Source organism: Gopherus flavomarginatus, chromosome 2, assembly GCF_025201925.1.
Source record: "Gopherus flavomarginatus isolate rGopFla2 chromosome 2, rGopFla2.mat.asm, whole genome shotgun sequence".
In the NCBI taxonomy this organism is placed as follows: Eukaryota; Metazoa; Chordata; order Testudines; family Testudinidae; genus Gopherus; species Gopherus flavomarginatus.
In genome coordinates this window covers 102,635,702-102,652,273 of record NC_066618.1, presented here as the reverse complement: position 1 = coordinate 102,652,273, position 16,572 = coordinate 102,635,702, and the positions used below count along the sequence as shown (strand labels likewise).

Sequence of the window (16,572 nt, the reverse complement as noted above, 5' to 3'; positions counted from 1 at the left end):
ACTGTTACTGTTCCAAGCAGAGACTTTCAAAGGTGACTAGTAAGTTATAGACACAAAATTTCTATTTTATCATGGGAACTGTGCATCTAAATCCCCTACTCAGCAACAAAAACTTAACCAGAGATGTTAAATTATGATTCCATCATAACTTTTCTGTCTTATTCAAATTTAGATGAAGTAATTCTTACAGAAAGAAATATAACATGACAGTCTTCACAACAACTAATCTGTAGCTGGCAGAGAAACTAATTATTTAGTGTTAGCATCATTTGCATGAAGTAAACTCCCTTCAGGTTCTTAAATGGTGACACAAACACTTACACAGATTAGTTCTCAAGTAGATTTTTCCCCTCCGGGGAACCATAGCTCAAATCCTTCCCAGAGGAACACTGTTCCAAAAAGAAAGAAAAAAAATCCCTTTGTTTCAAAAGTATAACTGAGCTGGTGGAATAAGGAACTGCTTTTGGCTGACTCCCAGCACCACGTGCAGGGTGTTTATGGTGCTCTCTCCAAGAGATCTGCATCAATTCAAGTCTAGCAGTGCAGAATTGCAGAGAATTAAGCTAATCAAAAGATGACCCAGAGTAAACCTGTTAAAAGGCAAGCAGAAAAGCTTTTCAAACACTCCTAAATCGCTATTTTTTGAATTCACGTCTGTGCGCAGGCCCCTGCGTGCTACACAAGAATCACACATTAAGGGTGTAAAATGGTATGGAGAGCCTTACACAAGCTCTTTGCACTGGGATGAATTTTTCCTTAGCAGAAAATATGTGTATGCACTTTCAGGGGCAGCTCTAGCTGTTTTGCCACTGCAAGCACAGCAGGCAGGCTGCCTTCAGTGGGGCACCCACGGGAGGTCCCAGATCCTGCAGATTCGGCAGCTTGCCTGCAGGAGGTCCGCCGGTCCCGCGGCTTTGGTGTACCCATCACTGAATTGCCGCCGAATCTGCGGGACTGGCGGACCTCCTGCAAGCAAGCCGCTGAAGGCTCCTTGACTGCCACCCTCGCAGGGACTAGCAGGGCGCCCCCCCACCGCAGCTTGCCACCCCAGGCACGCGCTTGGAGCGCTGGTGCCTGGAGCTGCCACTGTGCACTTTAAAAATACTGATAATTATAATTTCAAATAAAATGGGAGGGGGGGAATTATTTCCTCCTTTGCTTACCACACAAGACAGGAGACCAATGATCCATGTTTCCCATACAATATAATGGGCCTGATCCTACACCCACTGATGTTACCTTGACATTCCTTGCAGTTGTCTGCGGAGCGCTGTAATTTGCAAGTGGTTGTGTTGCGAGAGAAATCTTAAACTTAGAACTTGGTTGATCATAAGATGTTCAATTCAGCTTTGAGGGCCACATTGGTGTTTTTCTCTATGTTCATGTGTTGCCTTGAACAATAGAGTTCTGGTCCTGACTGGAATCTTTAAGTGCCACTGGACCACAAACACTCTACTCTGATTCTTGAATGCACATGCACCTTATGGAAAAGTTCTATAGATTTTAATTAAAATGAGGACATTCCTATAGGCTTTTTGGACCATCCTATGGAAAATTCTATTTCAGCTATAGAATTTTAAAGGACAGTTTAAAAAACTGTAGAAAGAGATTTTTTTCCCCTTCAATTATATGGGTTTTTAGTGTAGCTTCTATAGAACTCCATTGGTTTCATCCCTATTATATTCTGCACAATTTCTCAACAGAGTATGCCTGGATGTTTAATGTTCAGAACATAACATAAGAATGGCATACTGGGTCAGACCAAAGGTCCATCTAGCCTAGTATCTTGACTTCTGATGGTGGCCAATGCCAAGTGCCCCAGAAGGAATGAACAGAACACGTAATCATCAAATGATCCATGCCCTGTTGCCCATTCCCAGCTTCTGGCAAAGAGAGGCTAGGGATCATCCCAGTCCATCCAGTTTTACACGAAAACTGTTCTTTAATAGATTCATTTCTGTAAGAGACCTTTATTTTTAGAATGGCTCTGCTAATTTATAAAATATAGTTTGACAAAAACATCAAAAAGTCACTGGATATTTACATTTTCTGGCAATCTTAATAACTCTTCCTTTACCAGTTAAATTTTCTGTTTGTTTTTGTGACTGGATCACTAAAAGTTGATTTTAAGTGCTACTCCTTTAACCACTTCAGTGCTGTCTAACATGGAGATGCATTTTGCCCTATGTGATCCCTTATCTACATGGTAAATCTTTTCATGGGCCTTTATAGAACACCAATCAGTGTAATATCCAGGTGCTAAAATCCTCAGTGAGCTGTTAATAGACTGATCAGATAGCAAGTGTCAAATATCAGGACAGGAGGTGGGGGGTAATAGGTGCCTATGTGAGAAAAAGACCCAAAAATCGGGACTGTGCCTATAAAATCAGGATATCTGGTCATTTTAGCTATTAACAGCAAGTGCACTGCACGTTGCCATGTCCTGCTATGGTAGATGCCGGCAGCAAAAGGGTTAAGTGGGCATGATTGTTATCCTAGGACACTACCTATAAAGGGGGAAAAGCCAAGGGTTTGAAAAGACACTATAATACTTTGGCTATTTTATTTTCCAACCATTTGAACTTATACATCTTCATCACACCCTTGTGAAGTATTGTTTTGTTGTTCCCATTTTACAAGCAGGGACATGAAGGTACGTTAAGTGATTTACACAAGACCACAGAGGGAAGTCAGCATCAGATTTGGGATAATGCATTCCTAACAGCCAGTTCTGTGCCAGGACTAGATCCCAGCTCCCTCTGTCTCAAAGAAACAGTTTCTGTCCAAATGAAGTGTGTTATAGTCATGAACATCTCTATCTAAAAGATGTATGTGAGATGTGGCTGTGCAACATTATGGTTAAGGTGCGTGCAAAAAAAAAAAGAGGTAACAGCTGAGGCGAAGTACAAAAAATGTCAGCTATCTAAATTATTCCTATACAGGTATTGCCTTCAGTTCTGATTGCAATGGAAGACAATCATGGGACTCTAGGATCGTATATGACCCTTAGCCTACCAATCTACAATGCACCACATGATTACCAGGAAGCAAATATTTTTAGCATGTGTGATGCTTGGTAGTCTTTAGCCAAAGAAGCATGAAAAGACTAAAGCAAAGGTGATGTGGCATAAAGTTTACTTATAATAAGGAAATATAAAGGTCAGCCCAATACTGGCTTAATTCGACATCTATTCACCTGTGAATGGCAAGTACAGTATGAGTCCCTCAAGGCAAATTAGGACTTTAATCACAGGAACTGCATGGGACAGCCAAATAAGCTTATATTTTTTTAAGCCTTGGGAAGAGGAAGTGACCCACGTAAGTTTCACACACGAGGGTCACAGCACACTCCCTCCTGAGGAAGTGTTTATAGCCCGGGATACTTAAAGAGGTTTAAAACTTCTTTTTCCCCTGAGAAGCAGACATTTTAAATCAAGATCCTGATATCACAGGAGATCTGGGAAATGTTTTTTCCTTGCAACAAGATTACCACCCTAATTACCTTGCCCACCCCAGCTTATGTGTGCTCTTCTTGCAGCCTGTTCCTGCTAATCAGTAACAGGTTAAATGTCCTAATGTTTATGTGATTTCATCAAAGTCAATTTTCCAGTAAAGTCTATATGTACCATAAGATGACAATTGTGCCTGAGGTTCTTGAAACTGCCCAAGGTTTCGGTCCTGAATTCCAGGTTGTCAGGTCTCATATGAGCACATAAGACTTTTTATGACAGAATAGTACTTTCACCATGGCAGTCACAAAGTAGCAACAAGATCCCAGACCTTGGCACATATTGTAATTTATATAGCATCATATGGTAGGTATGCATGGCACTCCATACATAAATAAAATAATAGGTCCCTGCCCCAAGGGAAGAGCTCTGTCTAAGCTCAAAAGCTTGTCTCTCTCACCAACAGAAGCTGGTGCAATAAAAGATATTATCTCACTCCCCTTGTCTCTCTAACATACTAAAGTGACATTGTGGGGGCCGGGAAGTTTGCAACAATTCACGTTTGCACAAAAAGACCCCTAGTATATGAAATGACTTGAGCCCAAATGACAGAGCCCAGTTCCGTTACACTGGTGTCACTCATTAGCTTCAGTGGAATTTACACATGTCCAGCTGAGGGCAGAACTGGGGCTAATGGAATTGAGTTTTCCCCAGGAAGGGAAAGTTGTGATGGTTCTTTTTAGAGGAGGCAAAGGTTTGAAGCTCTATTGTCTTTGATCTTCAAGTTTCACAAATACCGCCAGTTCATTTAAAAAATATTCAGTGGTGAAGACAACACTTCAGGACAAAGAGACATTAGGTGGAGGGTTAATCCTGTCACTTTTTTTCTCTATCCACCTCCTTATCTTCATGAATAAGAACTACACTGCAGATTTATTACAGATATGACTGAAAATAAATAAAACCAAGGCCATTCACAGTTAAGTGTTCAAGAAACATCTTCTAGCACTTAAGTTATACTTACAGGAACAAGATGACTTAGTCTGTGTTTCACCTTTAAACTGTGGCTTTCTTTGCTTTTGTCAATTTACCTTTCTGCTGTATTTTATCTCAACATGTTTTTAATAAAAAATCAGAAGGAAGGTAACATGTACAACACCTTCCAGCCCAAGCACAAACAGATGTTCTATTTGAAGATGATCTGCAGCTGCACTGGAAACTGGGAAACAAGGGCTGTGTTAGGGGTATGCCAATGAACACGCATGGGAAACGAAAAAAGAAAACACTATATGGGAAAACAAGAAACTCAGTTCTTCCCCTGGATCCCTGGAAGTAATCCAAACTCAGTGAAAGTACACAAAAGTCCCTAATGCCTTATATTCCAGCACCTAAAAATCAGGCTGGAAAACAGAAGTGAGTCTGCTCTCAAGGACAGGCTTTGAGATGGATTCTCCTTTGAGCTCAGAGGTAGTGATCCCTTGATCCAAAGCACTATCATCAAGCACCATAATAACTACACAGCAATTTTCATTTTATACAATATCCAAACCATCTTCAGATATGTTTTTTCCTCAAACTCTCATAGGGCACTAGTGTAGATTAAATACTTAAAATGCCTACAAAATCTCAGATTTTAAAAGACGCCTTGTGTCTGGTTGTACTAGAACAATATACGTTTGTACAGAAGTCAGAACTCAAAAGCAAACGTAAGTTTTGTTTTTAAAAAAAGCATCAGAACTAATTGTATACCCATGTTATTCCCTAGGCTTAGAACTTCTATTTTACAGCTGGGGCACAGATAACAGAGTTGGAACCAATTGCTTAGTTTAAGGCAGCCAAACTCCCTGCATTGTTTCAGGAGACTTTTCATAATTCTTTATCGACAGCATTAATAGCACATGCTTTACCCTAGCCTTGACTGCTTTGAGAAAGGATTAATCCATAAACTCTCTGGTCACTTGATTGAATGCAAAGAAGTTTCAACTTGGCAAATACGATTTAAAATGGAAGTGTTGACACAGTTTGAGCCAAGTGTTTATTATCTCTCTTCACAGTGCAAGATATGTTTGGTAAAAATGCTATAATTAAGGCTGCAAATCAGTATCTGTAATCTCCGCGCTTTCACTTGCCCCAAAGTGTTCTTCTTGGACTGACATTTTCTATGCTTGATCTCAGATAAAAGGCAATTTTTTTGGTGAAAGTTTGAAGGAAGCCCTTTTAGCCATTGCTGAGTTATATGAAGCTGGAGAAGAAGGAGGAGGGGCACTTCTCCATCCCGCCCCCCTCCCCCCCCCCAAAATGAATTAACCATTTTTCCAATATAGAACTAAAAATGGCTGAACTTTGAAAGCATATAGAGGCTCAGATTTTAAGGCCAGAAAGGACCATTATGGTTGTTTAGTCTGACCTGCATAACACAAGCCATAGAACCTCACCCAGTAATTCCTGCATCAAGCCCATTACAGCCATCTGAGCTAGAGCAGATCTTTTAGAAAAACATCCAGTCTTGATTTAAAAACTGCAAGTGGTGGAATAACCACTCTATCCCCGGCGAAGAGTTCATTCTGGAGTATGCCCCCAAGTTTTACAGATATTCAGCGGTTGCTCTGCTCTGCATTGCAATGCCTAATTGAAGTCTTTTTTCCAAAAGCATCTTAAGCACTTAGGATCATAAATCTAATTGACTTTCAATGACACTTAGACACCTCGGGGCTTAAATCGTTTTTGAAAGTGATACTTAGGGCCCAACTTTAAAGGTATTTAGACTTCTAACTCCCATTTATTTCAACAAGACTTAGGCATCTAAATAGCCTTAAAACTCTAGGCACTAGTTTCCTAAGTCAGTTATGCACTGAAAGACTGAGTGGAGCCAAACCTACAAATCTGGGCCTATGTCTACAAACAAGTTTTTAAAACAAATTGGTTTGGTGATAAAATACATAACGGTTGGGTGTAAAAACAAACCCACATCTAAACTTGTCCTGTAGGCAAGAGATAAGATCTTACACAGAAGACCCAAACTCTTTTACAACATCCCAGTCCTGCATCAGAGCCATAAGGGCACCGCACAACAGGAGTTGGGCACCAGATGGCCTTAGACCACTTTGGAAACCCCAGCTTTAAAAAGGTAACAATATTGATTAAGCACAGGAATGTTCTTCCACTCTTAAAATCAATCAAATGCAAACATCAAAAAACTACATTCATATGACATTCAAATCGCTGAACTAATATAAAGAAAGCCTGGAAATTCAAATGTTTTAAGAGGCCTGATTCTCTTCTCACCTCACTTACATGTTGGTGTAACTGCATTGGCTTTGATAGAACTATTTCTGATTTGCACTGATGTAGGAGAATCAGGCCCAAGGTTCCTCCAGCAATATTCACTCTGCCCCATTGCTCAATAGTGAGTATTCTGTGGCAGCTGTTTTCACACTGTGGGAACATGTACCACTGGTGAAATGCACGCCAGTCAGGTGGGATTCAGGTTGGTTTCTCAGAATAAAAATCCCTTCTGTGTCTGCTGATGGAAATGAAGTTGGGATGCCAGGTGGGTTTGAATATTCAGTGTGGTACATTAGGTCTTAAGTTTAACACTAATAATTCCTAGCTCTTATATCACACTTTCCATCAGTAGATCTCAAAGCTCTTCACAGTCTTTAACGTCTTTATCCTCGCACCACCCTGTGAGGTAGATAAGCACTACTGTTCCCATTTTACAGATGGAAAACAGACAGAGAGACTAAGACCCAGATCCTGAAAAATATGTAGACTCCTAACTCCCACTGCAATCAATTGAAGTTAGGAGCCTAAATACCTTTGAGGATCTGGGCCTAAGTGACTTGCCAAAGGTCACACAAAGTCTATGGCATAAATGGGAATTTGAGCATTCCTGTTGTATGCTATACATTTAACAACACTATATTAGGCTGCTCATTTAACAGTAAAACAGGAATAGGTGAGGTTACGCATGTGCCATGTGACAGTTAATGTTTCTGTAGGAATTTTAACTTCTATTTCTCAGTTTGTTTTTTATAACTGTGTAAGCCTAATTCTGCTTTAATATTAAGGATGCAGTTATATGAATGTGCATATTTATGCTATTAAATGCAGTAATCTAAAAACACAATATAGGGAACATCTGGCCACATCTCCCCTGTGACATGAAGAGCTTTGTTAGCAGCAAAATTGGGGGGGTTCTACTCAGGGGTGAAAGTAACTTAAAGGATTTACCGGTACGCCGGAGTCCTGAGTGGGGGCGTGGCCTCTACCAGAAGAGGTGTGGTCTTTCAATATTTAAAGGGGGTGGGGCTCCCTGCAGTGGCTGGAGCCCTGGGCCCTTTAAATCATCACCAGGGAAGCCGGTCCAGTCCAGCACGGCGTACCGGCTCTTGCTGGTACACCGTACTCAGGGCTGGCTCCAGCTTTTTTGCTACCTCAAGCAGCGAAGCTGGAAAAAAAAATAAAGCCGATTGGCGGCACTTCAGCGGCAGCTCCATTACGCTGCTTCTTTCTTCGGTGGCAATTCGGCAGCAAGTCCTTCACTCCCTCTGTTCCTCTTCGGCAGCAGCTCAAAGAGGAAGAGAGGGACCGAGGGACTCACCGCTGAATCGCAGCTGAAGACCCAAACATGACCTCCCTTTCCATTGGCCACCCCAAGCACCTGCTTCCTTCACTGGTGCCTGGAGCCAGCCCTGGCTGTACTGGACAGGATCGGCTTACTTTCACCTCTGTTGCTACTGCTCAGGAAGTGGGGCAGGGGCCCATGCTGGGGTTGCTCTCCCTGTCTGCTAACCAGACACCCTGCTCCACAGAAGCTCCCTATGCACTGCCAAGCAGCAGAGATTTGGTGATAAGACTGAGAGACTACCTAGATCAAACGGCCATTCCACTGCCCCAGCGCAGGGCAGGCTGTAGATGCTGCAAATACTACTTCAGCCTTCAGAATGTACAACTGGCCGTGAAGCAGCAAACTCCTGCTGCTGCACTGCCTGGTCAGGGGAATTTCTTCCTCCCAGCCTTCGAAAAACTCCCTAGTACACAACTCTGCCACTCAGACAGTCAGCAGTAGACAGAATTGGGGCTGTGTATGTGCATGCATGTCAACAACTTCGCTGTTCTTGCTCTCTTGTGCCCAATCCTATACAGACTTAGCCAAAGATTTTAGAGTCTGAAGGATCAGGGACGTTGTCCATGCTTCTTTTGGTGCCTGGCTTGCCCTTAGACCATGCCAGGAATGCTTCTGGAGGGCTGGTCTGCATAGGTGCTGGAACTAGGGGTGCTGCCACAGTCCCTGGCTTGAATTAGGAATAGCAATCCATGGTTTCCTCCTTCAGCACCCCCACTATAAAAATTGTTCCAGCATCACTGCTTGTTGGCTGATCCAGCAGTTCTCTATATGCTCAGACCAGCAACTTGGCTCTTAATCCCCTTTCCCCAATCACCACTTCTTCAGAACTGAAAACAGTTGGGCAACAAATAGAGAACACGATACCCTTTACTTTAAGATAAAGTAAAAAAATACAGAAAATAAAAGGACAGATCCTTAAACACGTAGCCCTCAGCAGACAAGAGGATGCAAAAACAATGTCACAGAGCATTTGGCAAACATAGCTCTGAATTCCCATCAGAAATGAAGGCCACTACTAAATGACACCAGTGAGATCGGGTCATGCTGTTCTCAAGACAGAGGCTGTCTTCCTCTCTAGTCATTGAACCATTTGTAACAGCTCATACACTTTTGACATTCACTTCAGTGAAGAACAAACTTCTCCCCGGTACTTTCTGGATTAGTTTCAGGGAAGACATGAAGTCAAGATATTATCTTAGAGCAGTCCTATAAAGTTTTAGGAAACCTTTTGTTGGCTCACATTAATGCTTCCTATTGACTCAGAGAAATGTAGGGCTGGAAGGGACCTTGAGAGGTCTTCTAGTCCAGCCCCCTGTGCTGAGGCAGGACCTAGTACACTTAGACCGTCCCTGAGAGGTGTTTGTCCAACTTGCTCTTAACAACCTCCAGTGACGGGAACTCCACGGCTTCCCTTAGAAGCGTATTCCAGAGCTTAACTACCCTTGTAGTTAGAAAGTTTTTCCTAATATCTAACCTAAATCTCCCTTGCTGCCCGTTAAGCCAATTACTTCTTGTCTTGCCTTCTGTGGACACAGAGAACAACTGATCACCATTCTCTTTGTAACAGCACATAACATATTTGAAAACTGTTATCAGGTTTCCCTTAGGGTATATTTACATTATAATTAAAAGCCTACAGTTGGCCCATGCCAGCTGACATGGGCTCACGGGGCTCAGGCTGAGGGGCAGCTTAATTGCAGTATAGATTTGCAGGCTTGGGCTGGAGTCAGGCTCTGGGACACTGTGTAGTGAGAGGATCCCAGATCTCAGGCTGCAGCCCAAGACTGATCTACACTGCAATGAAACAGTCCCACAACCTGAGCCAGCTGGCATAGGCCAGCCATGGGCATCTAATTGCAGTGTAGACAATTATCTCTCCTGTCTTACATACAACATTCCTGTTAATACACCTCAGAATGATATAAGCCTTTTTCACAATTGCATCACATTGTTGACTCATACTCAATGTGGGGTTCACTATAACCCCAGAGCCTTACCAACAGTACTACCAACTAGCCAGTTATCCCCCATTTGTAGCTGTGCATTTGATTTTTCCTTCCAAAGTGTAGTACTTTGCACTTGTCTTTATTGAATTTCATCTTGTTGATTTCAGCTCAATTCTCCAACTTGTCAAGGTCATTTTGAATTCTAATCCTGTCCTCCATAGTGTTTGCAACTCCTCCCAGCTTGGTGTCATCTGCAAATTTTATAAGCATACTCTCCATTCCATTATCCAAGTCATTAATGAAAATATTGAAGATCACCAGACCCCGGAGAGACCCCTATAGGACCCCACTAGATTCATCCCTCAGTTTGACAGTGATCCATTGATAACTACACTTTGAATATGGCCTTTCAACCAGATTTGCAACCACCTTTTATTAATTTCATCTAGACCACATTTTCCTAGTTTATTTATGAGATGATGAGTATGTCAAAAGTCATACTAAAATCAAGATCTCTCCCTCATTCCCACCTCTTTTCTGGGGCTAGTCATAGCTTTCTTAGGGCTGGCCTACATGTAAATTTGTGCCAGAATAACAACCTTTATATTTCAGTGCAAGTCTGTACGGACACTTTTATTTCAAAATTAAATTGTATTTTGGAATAAGTGTCCTATTTCAATTTTGGTTTTTATTGAAATAGGACTCTTATTTTTAAATCAGAAAGTGTCCACACACAGACTTCCACCAAAGGTGTGAATTAAGACTGGTGTCATTATTACAGTGGAAATGTGTATGTGCTCAAGCACTATGGGGAAAGGTAGTTTGCTATGAGAGAGAGATGCAAGAAGTAAACAAAGCCACAGATGGATGACAAATGGTACACCGCTACCTCGATATAATGCCACCTGATATAACACAAATTTGGATATAATGCAGTAAAGCAGTGCTCCAGCGGGGCAAGGCTGCGCACTCCGGTGGATCAAAGCAAGTTCAATATAACACAGTTTCACCTATAAACGGTAAGATTTTTTGGCTGCCAAGGACAGCGTTATATCGAGGTAGAGGTGTATTTGGCGAGTGAAGTTTTTCACTGACGCCTTTGCGCAATTTCTTTTTCTTTTTTTTTTTGATGGAAGTAGGTGGAATTTCATCTGCTTGCCATTAGGGCAACCAGTGAGTAAGCTTCTGTAATCCGCACTGAGGTGGTGGAAAGAAACAGCGTCTCAAACAAATAACAATTTGATAGCGTAATAAAGAAATATGGCTTAAAAAGCAGAACCACTATACCTAGTGCACTTTTTACTGAGGAAAGCCGTCCTACACCACGAAGTTGTCCACAATAATATCCTTATAAAATTGTGTGTATGTGTTTGTGTATATACAACGTATATATATTTTTAAATCACACACTATGAGACGATTTCACTCCCAGGTAAAAAAAAAAAAGTGTCAGAGTCAAGTGCTACCCTCTCTTTAACTTATGTAAATCAGGAGTAACTCCTCTGAATTCAGTGGAATTGCATCAGTGGAATGGGATCAGAATCAGTCTGCCAATTTGTGTGTGTCTGTCTATCTCCTATCTTTAATCTGGACTGTACCTCTAATCTTGTCTTGACTTCTGGGACCAGCATGCTTTTGCTTGAATATTTGATGCTCTCTGCTGCCACCCACAGTACATCCATGTACATTTCAGAAGATCTCTCTCATGAACACAGTACATTTTTTCCAGTCACCTTAACTGTACCGAGTATGAGTCTGTACACTGGGGTCTGGGCAGACCTTAAAAATCTTCAGGTTACAGGGGGAGGGGAAGAGAGAGAGAAAGGAAGATGGAAACTGTGAAGTGGTGGAGCTGTGCCAGGATCTAACAGCAACTTGGAAGCACAGGCTGCATCAGCATTTGTCTGCTTTGCTTCAAAAGTGATAGCAATAGTGTTTGTTGATTCTATTTCCTGTTGATTGCTGTTTGAAAACATGCAGGATCCCTAACAAACGAGAGCAGCGCTTTGGCAGAGTAGTGTATTGCTAAGCTGGTCTGGTCTGTTTCAAAATGAGATGTTCTCATTTTAAGAGTACACACAGACTCATACTTATATCTGACTGACTGACACCTTGATCTATTGTATTCAATGTTGTTCTCACGCTGATTTTCACTCCCTTCATCCCAACCCTTTCAGCCACAAAACAGTGGACCAGATTCATCAGTAAGATGATAGGGAAGTTTTTTTCAAATGTAATCAATTGGTTTTGTTTTTTTAAAATCATTCATGCGTTTCTCTTTCTCACTAGAATCCAGCCTTACATGGAGTTGAACTTGAGGGCACGCTACATTTACACAAGGCGCGCGAGTACCTTGCAGGATTGGGTCCTTCTGATACAGCTCTTGTGATAATTAGCAGTGTGGAGGTGTAGTCCAGAGCATAAGATCCAAGAGTGGGAGCCTGGGAGTTTCCAGATCTGACATTGATTTGCTGGGCAACTCTGGCAAAACACTTAGCTTCTCTGTGCTACAGTTCCCCAGCTGTAAAATACAGTGGTAATGATACTTTACAATTTTGTAGACTATTTTGAGATCCGGGCATTAAAAGTGCTAAAGATCATGATAGTTATCACATTTCTACTTTAACATGTTTTGCTGAGACAGATGCTTGTACAATTAAAAAAATATGAAGTTTCAATATAAATGATAACTTCTTACACTTATATAGCATCTTTCATCCTTACCTATAGACACAGCGCTACTAATAATCAACCATCTTTACAGCTTGGATGGAGGAATGTTTGGGAAAGGATGCCAGAACAATTACTCTTGTAAAATATGCTACTGGACTGTTAAATGGCTGTGCACTCAAATCCCTGCTCCACCCTGTGTGACATTGGGCAAGTCATTTAGCTTCTCTGTTCCCCATCTGTAAAAAAACGGAGATAATAATATTTCCCTACCTCACAGGGATGTTGTGATGAAAATACATTAATGGCTGTGAGGCGCTAATATGCTATGGTAATGGGTGCCACGTAAATTACCTAAGATAAATAGATGTGCAGAACAGGCTCTCAAAATATACGCTTGAGTAATTCAACGGGAGCACTGACTGATCAACCATAACAACATTTGACCGAAAGAGAAAGGGCACAAGGGTCAGTGTTTAAACTGGATCAAACGGAAATAAAAACAAGGAGGAACAACGATGGTTCAAAGTGTTCAATTAAAGTCAATATCCCTGAAGAATTACTGATGCTAGGAACCATGTTTATATTACTCGTCATCAGAAAAAAATACATATAGAGATATACCTTCCTCAATGAACTGGAAGGGACCCTGAACGGTCATGGAGTCCAGCCCTCCTGTGTTCACTAGCAGCACCAAGTACTGATTTGGCTCAGATCCCTAAGTGACTGCCCTCAAGGATCGAACTCACAATCATGGGTTTAGCAGGCTAATGCTCAGACCACTGAGCTAAATTATAGTTGGCTTATGCTTAGACTTACTACTGTTACTGAGTATCATTTATAATAGTCAGAATCCACATTGTGAATTTTTAGTAATCATAAAAAGTTGGTTTTAAAACAGGGAATTAGTTTGATTCCATTTACATCTTTGCTGTTCATGCAAAATCTATCCCTTTGCTTTTCACCAAAAGCAATCCATTGTCAGTTGTAGACCACCATGAAAATCAGTTCTTCAGTAAAATTCAGTTAGGTGAGCAACTGGCGTAGGCAAGAAACTCTAGTCTGGGACTGACCTGTTAGTATCTCTGATGAGATCTGTGTGTAATTGTTGGAGGTACAGGAAGACTAGTCCTCAGTCCATTCATTCTCTGGGAATAAATCCTTAGTAAACATGTTTCACTTGTGAGAGTCATGGCAAAATCTAACACTGGAAGTTTCTCCTAATCAGAATTTACTGATTATTTCCCTGTGTTCAGCAGTAAAGAAATCAACCATTAGGTGTCAGGAAACTTTGTATTCTGAAATGCATTTTAAATGGAAATGTACAAAACATTTGACTGCATAAGGTAGGTTTCAAACAATATTGAGAGAAAAATCCACCAAAATGAACATTTTACTTTTTTTAAAGCAAAAAATATTACTAGAGGCCCATAGTTTCTGAAAATTGTCAGAACCAGATGTTCCTCTTATTTATAGGCCTTTCCATGTAAATATCTCTAACTTCTGGTCTCAAGTTTTTATCTCCTATAAAGTACATGGAATACCCTCTTAAATACTCTGGGCCTGGTTCTCCTCTCACTTACATCTGTATAAATCAAGAGTAACTCCACTGTCATCACCTAAGTTACACTGGTGTAAATAAAACTCTGTCAGTAACTCTGGATTTGACTATAAGGTTTTAAATCCTGAATTCCTAAAGACAGCTACAAGGGGGGGGGGGAAATGAAATATCAATGATTAACAACATAGTGTAAACCGAAGTTAAAAAATGTGAAAAATCTGAAAGGTATCTGCACAGTTACAAGTAACTGTTTGAGCAAATCTTAAATAGAATCATCCAGCCTCCAGACCATGAAAATTCCTCCTTCCCAAACGGGGGGAGGGAGCCCACACTGAAGCTGGTGTGAAAAGAATGAATATAATTCAGAAGTTAGTCAATTCATTCTTCCTGGAAAGTTAGATGTATGTCTTGACTCATCTGGCAAAATTGGCTGAATTGGGCTGGTGGTCAAAAACTAAGTTACCAATCTTGCTGCTCTCATTCAAGGACAATGATCACTGTGCCTGAGTGAGGACTTCGGGAATTGGCCAAATCTATAAGAAGCGAGCTACCATGTCAAAGATGATTATTTTGAACTATTTTACAGAAAAATGTGCTACCTTAGTTAATATCATTGCAAGAACAAAGGGGGGGGTAGCCATACAGTTCCTGTGTACACAATCAAGCTAACCCCAATTCAGTTCTCAAAGCTTTTCAGGATTTGGCATCTTATTTTTACATTTATTCAGTCTTGTTCTCTGGGTCTTACAACAGACATCTGCTGCATGCCTGAGAAGGAGGTGGTTCTTTGCCTGTCACAGCATCACCAATACCCTGGGTGAAATGTACATATCTCTCACACTGTAACTAATTGCTAAGGCATGTGTGGGGAAACAAGGAGAGGGTTGGAGACAGCTTCTCCTTTCTCACCAGGATACTATCAGAGGTCTGTTCCCAGTGCTTGATATAATAGGAAGAGATTCCTTCTGCTCTTAGAAAAATCCTCTCCCCAAACAGATGATCTATTCTTTTATAATCCAAGTTGCCTTTCCCCAGTCTTTATTTTTAATATACAGCTCCAGCAAATAAGGTGAAAATCAGACTTCAGCTAATATAGTCTCACAAAAATGCCTTTGACACTAAAAAGCCACTAACCTTACAAAATACAACCCTGCACATCTTCCTTGAGGACAGCCACAAACTCATTAATGCCTTAGAGAGGGACTTCTTTTCAGATTCCCTTACTCAGACTGTTACTGAATAATTTAAGTGAGGTGGGAATTAGAGAGGGGGAGGTTGTGAATGATTGTTTTCTCTCTGGCATGTAATAACCCCTTATGAAATCACCTTTCTGGAAGGGCTCTGCTTCTCCAGCAGAATCAGGACTTGTAGAAAGGGTTTACATTTCCACATGTACATTCAGCTAAAGATGCCTGGCAAAAATCTATTCCTTTTATCTCGTATGGGAAACCCGCTAACCAGTACCTTGAACACTTTTGTTGCTGGGGTAATATAATAAACGGTTTAAGTTATTTAAGACAAAACACCTTCCTGGAACAGCAAAGATTCATAAATGCTAGTAAGTTAGGAATGCTAATAACTTCTCCAGTTGCTTTTTAATGACCATTTGCCCGGGATGTTCTGAGCAGCATCTTGCAAGCCAGGTACTTACCCCACAGCGCGAAAAGGAAAAGTTGCACTAGCCAGAAAGCATGCGTCTCCATCCCGCAGCAGAAGCAACCAGGACTCAGAGCCTCTGGAGGAAAGCGCCCGCATGGGGAGGAAAGAGGGCGACAGGTCTGCAGCCACCAGCAAACACACCTCGGATCAACCACACGCTCTTCTCTCAGGAAACCCCGCTTCATTCCTTTGCATCAAAGCCGAAGCAGCGGCAACTGGGGGTGGGTGGGCGTGCAAGCTTTCCCCCAGCTCCACTCCTCCTCCCCTTCCCTACCCTGAGATGTGATCATCAGCCTCTGAGCAGCACCAATCAACTCCAACTTCCATTTCCCATTTTTGCCCACCGCCGCTCCCCCGCCTTGTTTCTTCCTCCCCCTTTCTCCGGTTCCCCTTTGGACTGGGAGGAAGGAGGAGGATGTTGTGGCTATTCTGGGATCCTCCAGGGCAGCCGATGGGAAGTTTCGCGCAGCTGGAGGTTGCTGAGAAGGAGGAGACAGGGAGAGGCCCACAACAGAGGAGGCTGCCTGCACAGCTGTCTGGGGCGACAGTGAAACTGACCAGCAGGGAGCTGCTAGCTGTGTGTGTGCTTGTCTCTGTGTTATCTGAGCCTCTTGAGCGCCTCGGTGTCTTTGTGTGGCTCCTTGGGTGATAACCTGC

The 16,572-nt window shown here is 41.9% G+C and overlaps 1 protein-coding gene across 1 annotated transcript in view; it reads right to left on the bottom strand.

Annotated features, from left to right (window-relative positions):
* RAMP3 (receptor activity modifying protein 3) overlaps nucleotides 1-16,242 on the bottom strand; it is a 110,558-nt gene extending 94,316 nt beyond the window's left edge. The window contains exon 1 of the mRNA XM_050937824.1: nucleotides 15,908-16,242. Coding sequence (XP_050793781.1) covers nucleotides 15,908-16,100 — 193 coding nt within the window. The 5' untranslated portion in view covers nucleotides 16,101-16,242. The remainder of the gene's footprint in view (nucleotides 1-15,907) is intronic.
* Nucleotides 16,243-16,572: the final 330 nt, after the last annotated feature.